Here is a 7,827-nt window from a genome sequence, read left to right as displayed (position 1 = left end):
CAAACTTATTTATCTTTTTCAATTTTTATAAGAAAAAAATAATAATAATTCAAAGTAAAATTTAATTATAAATCAAAATAAATAAAAATATTTTAATAAAAGTATAACTAATACACAAGAGATAAAATAAAATGTTGCACAGATTTTTGTTTGTTGACAATGGCATTATATATATAGGGACAGAGTCAGAAGGAGTACTTCAATTAATCAAATCTATGATCTAATTTTAAATGGCATATTCGTAAATTCCGACCAAAGCACAGAGGATATTAGGGACACACAGGATAACGTGTGGTAAAGAATATTTCCGTGGCACAAACAAATTTTTTAGCATTTTTTGTTTTTTTCCTGCAAAGATCAATGTCTTCAGCATTTCTAGTTTCTCTCCCACCAATAATGGAGTCCTGTTGTTGAATGATCGACCAATAAAAACATCCCTGTGTTCGAAAGTTTCAGAAGAAAAGTGCAAGCTTTGCAAGTTTGAAGGGTATTATTATTATGGCACAGTTCACCACGCAGGGTCGCCTGAAGCTGCTCTTGAATGGGGAGGGTGTGTCTTCTGTTTTGGAGCACAAGGACCCTTTTCTCTACAAGTGCAGATCAGTTCAGACCCACAAGAGAAGAACAAGGTACGCAGGTTCTTCTGCCAGAATTTACTATGCATCAACATCATCTCTGAGTAGCAAAAGCCACCGTTGTAATGCGGAGGCACGTCACACTTCTGGCAATGGGAGTGTTCATGATGAATATGATGACATTGATGATGATGAGGATGAGGATGATGAGGAGGAGGAGGATGTGTTTGACCGAGATGGCTTGTCTTGTTTCCGGGGTTTGGTGTTGGACATAGCTTACAGGTCACTTTATTCTTTTAAAAAATTGTATCTTTTTTAACTATTGCCATGCATGCACAGCTATAATATGATGTAACTTTTCCCCCCTTAATTTGTGCTCTTTACATTTTACAGGGATTGAGAAAGTTCATTTAGGGTTTTACACTTCAGGGTGGTCTTATGCTTTTATAATTACTTTTTCTGTGCTACTTTGTTGATTCTGAACCTTTCCAGCTGGTTTTATTGCAAGTTTTTTGGTAGGTTGTAGTATCACTCTAGGAAGACTGAATGACTTGGTGTGGTGCTTTGGGAGTTTCATGATAAGGTATTGATTGTGATGCATTGTGCTATTTGGAGTGATGGTAATAATTCCTTTGTTAGGGAATTTCATTGAAAAATTATGAGAAACACTGTTTTGTTAAATAGCGGCCATGGAGGAATGGTGTGGCGGATTTTTTACCAACCGTAGGCAATTTGTGAAGGGAGGCTCGCCATGGCGGCGCCGTAAGGTGCAATGGCATGTTTATAAGGCTGAATTTCGTCCTTCCACCATGAACCGCCATCTTCCATTGATAACACTGAAACAGTTGGTTTGATTAACTAATAATTACCAAAAGATGGTTCTTGAAGCCTGGTGTCGTATAATTGCATACTTTTGCTATCAATGGTAGATGCATAAGTTAGTCCATGAGGTGAGGATTCAATGTGGGATCTCCACAAACTCACCTCCAATGTGAGGCCGATGATAGGTTTTCATGCCTTATTGAGTTTGGACTGGGACTTAATTTAACACCAAAAAGTTAACTCATGAGGTGAGGATTACCTAAGCCTTTATAGACTCTACTTTGGTTATATCTATAGTCAATGTGGATCTCAAAGTGTATTTTATCTTTGAGTACTCTACTTTGGTTATATCTATAGTTGATGTGGGATCAATGTGTGTGTTTTATCTGAGTGACTATTTTATGACATATTTGTTGTTTGCTTTGGGAAATTCAAGATCACCATCCAGGTGAATTTGCATTATTTGTGATGTGGGTTCTACACACATGCATGTTTATACTTCTCACTTTATTATTTATTGTCTTTTCAATTGAGATAGGATAAATGTAAGAACCAAAATTGATAACGGGTTGTTGGCTATGCATGCTTTCAAAAAAACTATGTGGTGTCATTGCTTCCTACCAGTTATTATCAAATTTTCAGGGATGAAATAGTGTATATACTTTATAGCCTCAGTGTTTAATGTGTGTCAATAGTATGAAATTGTGACGATTTATTTTCTCTTGTATAGTCACCAATATCAAGACACCTGCTCAGTTGTTTGCTTATGGTTCTGACTGCTGTCATCCTACTCCAGGCCAGTAAATGTCGTAGGCTGGAAACGTGCTATATGTTTGGAGTTTATGGAGAAGGTCAGATATCTTTGCTCAACTTTTTCATTTGTTATGGTAATTATTGTCTGCAATTAGACTATTTCAAGTAATTTATCGTTTTGTGATTGACATGAATATACAAAACCTTGGTACTTGATACTTGATTAAGTCATGCCATAGCATTTGCTTAATGTATTGGTGCAATTTCTTAATGCATATGTCATTTCCAGAAGTAGAGTGTATTTTCAGAAGTTAGCTTCCATTTATTCGCTTTTTGGTTCAGGGTGTAATCTAAACCTGTTTTGTTCCCCAGGCCTAATGGTCAATTTGCACATACCTAGACACAGACACAAATACTGATTCCAGCAACAAATTTTGACTTTCTATTTCTTTTTCTTTTTAAGCAAATACTGACATATGGTTATTATGCTTTGAAATCTTGCATTTCCAGGCAGATGTACTGGAGTATTATGCTAAGACAGTGAATTCCCCCAGTGGATCTTTCTATATACCAGCTGTCTTAAGGGTATGTGCACAGTAATGCTTTTGGTTTATTAATATTTCTGGTGCTTGGCCACTATTGTAGTAAAACCAGTGACTGTACTTTACTATCAGCACGTATACTTTTGTATTTTATTATAATGTAAATGAGTATTAAGCAAACGGTTATTGCTGAAAATTTTCTTGTTAATTGTCTGCTCCAATAAAGATGAGCTCAACTTAATCTTCTTTTGGTTATTGGTACAGGTTCCTCATTTACTTCAGGTTGTTAAAAGAAGAATAATCAAGAACAATCTTAGTCGGAAAAATATACTATTTCGGGATAATTACACCTGTCAGTAAGTGTTCTATATTGAAGTTTGATTTTTAATAAATGCAAATATGTTTAGTTTCTATTCAACACAACAAACAGAAACTCCTTTTTTCATAGTCAGTCCCAATCCTGGGTTAAAGAGGAGGGTTGTGTTAGGCACTGGGCAGCCAACATAAAACTCACCAATATACCGAACATGACAGTAGACCAGGTTGAATAATCAATCAGGATTATCACTGCTGAAGGAAATTTAGGGTCTTTCATATATTTCTGTATACAGAACCAGTACTTAAAAGATTCAACCATGTGTTAGGAGTTAGGAAAGAATGGTAGTTGCTTGGAAGATTAAAGGTAAAAGAAAAGTAGTTACAAGTTGGTTAAGACTGATAGTTAGAGGGTATTGGTTAAATAGATGAATTGGGGGAAGCAAGTGTTGGGAGAGAATTCAGGGAAATGAATTTGGACAGAACCCAACAAGGGCTTGCTCAATTGTGAAAGGGGAAACTAATGGTGGAGAGATCTTTCTCCTTGTTCTGTTTGCTTTAAGTCAAGCAATAAAATCATGTTTTTCTTTTCTATTTTTCCATTTTGGGTTCCTAACATCATGTATAGATCATCAGAATTGCAAATAGAACATTATATTATGTGGATGGATGATATCCATGGTGTTAAGTATTAACAATTTAGTGCATACTTCTGGTAAAAGCCCAACTGGCCATGCTTTAAGTTGTGCTATTTAAGTTTATGCTCCCATCCCACTATCGCAGTAAGGAAATCCTAGAAGTTGTTTTTCTTTTTTCCTATTAAAAGGAATAATTCTCCATCTATGGGTTGTGGGAGACTTGAGACCTAGAAAAGAATTCCCTCCTCCTTAACTTTTGGGTTTAAAAATAAAACTATTGAACTGAGCATCAATTTACAGAACTATAACCTTAATGCAGCTGAATTTTACCTTTGGTTGGGGTGGTTTCAAATTCAAATATGAAATCCCTAACCATGTCCCCCAATCTCTAGTTTGACACAACAAAATTCATTCACATAGCTGAAGGTTACCCCCTACTTATATATATTATTTTGGCACTATCTCTATTCAATATGAGACTTGGTTTTTCCCAATACACCCCTTCACACCTATACATTATTAGGCTTGATGTATAGATAATATGGTAGGTGGCTCAATAGCGGATATGGGTTAGGCTCTGATACTATCTTAGAGTAGGGATTTATGCCTAGCTCAACCCCTAAAAGCTTTTTATGAAATTACCAAGAGAAAAAGGATGCAGTGGTGATCTTGCACTTTTAACTAATTAGGTTAGTTGAGATACAAGTCCTTGCACTGAAATGATATTTACCTTACCAACAGGTATTGCTCTTCGCACGAGAATTTGACCATTGATCATGTTGTGCCTGCTGCACTAGGTGGAGAATGGACATGGGAAAATCTAGTAAGATAATCTTTTATGCATGTAGAAAATACTGTTGGAAACTTCATAATAATAAACATTCTTTTTTCTGAGTTGCTAAGATTCATTATAACTTAAAGAACAGAGTTACAATTGTTAGCCTAATTAATCTTTCTTGTAAATTGTATCTTGTATTTGTTTTTTCCATGTAATTATTCTGTATATATATCCCTAGGCTGAGTGTGTTTTTCACTCAAGCAAATTTCAGACTAGTATTTTCTCAAATATTTTCTCCTTCCTTAGAGTTTTAAGTTGGTATCAGACTGGCTGACTGGGTTAATCCCATCACTCCTGCGGATCCAGTCTTTGCCAAGGCTGAATCTCAGTCCCACGTTCATTGTTCCTCGGACTTGGCCTTATTTGCTGTTTCTCCTGGGAATTTATGGCCAACCTTTGAAGTCTCATCACCAGAATTCATCTTTGTTGTTTTCTTTGTTCCAAAAAGTTTTGTGGAAGCACTGTTCACAGTACTGTTTGTTCATACTGTTCAAAGGGTGCTTTCCAGAGACTATTTTTCTCCGCCTGTTCTCTGACAATGTTTGCTTCGATTTGGACAGTGGGTTATTGTACTCATTATTGTTGAAGTCTTGGCTGTTCATGTTTGTCATCGTTTACCCCTATTATGCTGCTCCTATTTCGTTACATTCGTTAAATACATCTTAACGGCTTTTGGACCAACCTTTGATTCCTCCAACATTCTGTTAGATAATGAATACAAGGAATACTTTCAACATAAAGCAGCCCAATGAAGATCATCTTCAAATGTTGGATCCTTGATGTTGGATTCTAGTGCTTTTGATCACATTGCTAGTAATCCTTCTGTTTTCTCAAATTTTTCATCCACCAAATCTCCTCATTTCATTACCCTTGTTGATGGTTCAAAGGCTAAAGCCATTGGAATTGATCAAGCTGTACCTCTTCTTTCATTAACTTTGGATTCAGTTCTTTTTATATTTAGGTGCCCTTAACTTTAATTCCATAAGTTAGCACTCTTTATTGTTCCCTAACCTTTTTTACCGAGTCTTTTTCATATGCAGAATTGGAGAAGTAGAAATTGTAACCGGCATAGGCTTTGAATCACAAGGACTCTACTATCTTTCATCCTTCATCATCTACCATAGGTGCTATTTTAGCATCCCCTAACCTTCACTGTTGTTTAGGTCACCTAAAGTATACAATTTAAAAAGATGATTCCTCATCTCTCTCATTTACAATCTTTTGAATGCGAGTTTTGCCAGCTTGGGAAACATGTTGGGGCTACTTTCCAAATAAAGGATAATAGTCAGTTTGATCCTCTCCCTTTGATATTGTTCATTCAAATGTTTGGGGTTCTAGTCCTGTTAGTTATCCGAGGTTATAGGTATTTTGTTTCTTTCATTGATGATTTCTCAAGATGCACTTGGATATTTTTAATGAAAAATCATCCTAAAATGTTTGTTTTTTCTTTCTAAATTTGTGTTCTAATATTCGTACTACATCTGGGCAAACTACCTGTATTTTACGTAGTGACAATTGAAGAGTATTTTTCTCCACTCTTTAATTCTTTTACATCTTCCTATGGTATGATCCATCAGTCTAGTTGTCCTAATTCCCACAACAAAATGGAATTGCAGAAAGAAAATACTGTCACCTTCTTGACATTCATGGGGAGAGGAGGTTTCTATTCTTATAGCAAGTTATTTAATAAACTGCATGTCATCTTCGGTTTATGTAACCAAGTTCCTCATTCTCTCTTGTTTCCTAAAGAATCTCCTTAAAAAGTTCCTACCTGTGTATTTGGTTGTACTTGTTTTGTGCATGATATTTCTCTCGGTATAATATATTATTTGCTTGTGCTATCAAATGCATCTTTTTTTGAACTATCCCAATTGTTAATCTTCATATTTTGAATCCTCAAGAATCAATCTTCCCAACCACAATAGTTTTTTCCTTGCTCACTCATTACTTATCAGCTTCGTCCTTGACATATGGCTCTAGAACTCATATACAGTATTTTCCGATGACAGGTGACTGCTTGTGCCAAATGCAACTGCAAAAAGGGTAGAAAAACTTTAGAGGAAGCAAAAATGAAGTTGATTAAGCCCCCAAAGGTACCACCTACTTAACTAACTACAGCATATATGCTTTCTTCCTACGATGGCTTGATTGCTACTAAGAAGGGGTTGCCAATGTTAAATTCCAACTTTCAATTACGTTGTTTAATTGAAACATACTACCTGTTTCAACATATTCATGCATTTTAATGTTTCCTCTTTCATGATTAAGTAGTAGAATGTTACTCTTGTAATTCAGGTTCCAAAGGACTATGACATTCTTGCCATACCTCTAACTGCTGCAGCTCTAAGGATGCTGACAATAAGAAAGGGAACACCAGAAGAATGGCGTCAGTATCTAAGGTCTCCTTGAGTTAAACTTCAGTGGTAGTTGTATAGTCCTGTATGTCATGTCATTCACACTAATTTATCCTTGACTAGTGCAACCATCTCATTCTAAATTTGAATTATTCACCCCAAAAAATTTAGAACGGATTATCTTGCTTCCAAAATATAGTAATGGGGCCACATTGTATTGTCTTTAGTGCACCCACATTCAATTTCACATTTGATGAGAATGCAGAGTTGGTGCAAGATCCGTACTAGCATGTAATGCATGCCCTGAGCAAAAACTAAACAACATACACGCAAACGGTTGATACTACTTTAGTAAGAGTAATGCTGCTTACAGAAGTTTAAATTCAAATGCAATCAATCTTGGTATTAGTAGATATTTCCATTTGATACTAAAACTAAAACGACTAATATCCAATCATGTTAAGCAAATGTTGCTATGTAGGCATTCTTCGTATGAGAATCCAAGTTATTTAATTATCTTAATGCAGGAGGTTTTGTAGAAGGCCTGACAAATGAATTATCAAAACCATGATATATATGTTTAACAACATGGAAATGTAGAGTTCTGATGCATCTTTCGTTCTCATGCTATAGTACCATGTTCAGTCTTATCAAAGTTTGAGAATGGTATTTTTAGACATAATAAATGTCCTCTAAATTTTTTATGGTTGCTTAGTAGGAATTTTCTCTTTTTGCACTTCAGATTCTCTACCTTGACATACATATAATTAAGAAAAACATAAAAATATGTAATTTAATTAAATCAATTTTATTTAAATCACGTAAACAAATCCACGTGGATAATACAATCACATTCGTTTCAGTATTATTAAATAAAATTTATTAAAAACATCTCTGGTTTAAAACAAGATCGTTTAAGTTTACAAAAGAACTTAAGTTAAGTAGCATAATAAAATAAAGTAAGATAACATGTTCAGAACATCATGCAAT

General features: G+C 35.1%; 1 protein-coding gene across 1 annotated transcript; it reads left to right on the top strand.

Moving 5' to 3' along the window:
* Positions 1 to 300: 300 nt before the first annotated feature.
* On the top strand, positions 301 to 7,230 carry LOC114400680. Its single transcript, XM_028363253.1, has 7 exons — positions 301 to 857; positions 2,194 to 2,248; positions 2,661 to 2,735; positions 2,957 to 3,048; positions 4,387 to 4,468; positions 6,493 to 6,576; positions 6,779 to 7,230. Exons 1-7 carry the CDS (start codon positions 499 to 501, stop codon positions 6,890 to 6,892), a joined length of 861 nt encoding a protein of 286 aa, XP_028219054.1. The 5' UTR covers positions 301 to 498; the 3' UTR covers positions 6,893 to 7,230.
* The last annotated feature ends 597 nt before the right edge of the window (positions 7,231 to 7,827 follow it).

This window comes from Glycine soja, chromosome 19 (genome assembly GCF_004193775.1).
Source record: "Glycine soja cultivar W05 chromosome 19, ASM419377v2, whole genome shotgun sequence".
Taxonomy (NCBI): Eukaryota; Viridiplantae; Streptophyta; class Magnoliopsida; order Fabales; family Fabaceae; genus Glycine; species Glycine soja.
Note: the sequence above shows the minus strand (reverse complement) of the source record. Positions and strands in the feature narration are given on the sequence as shown.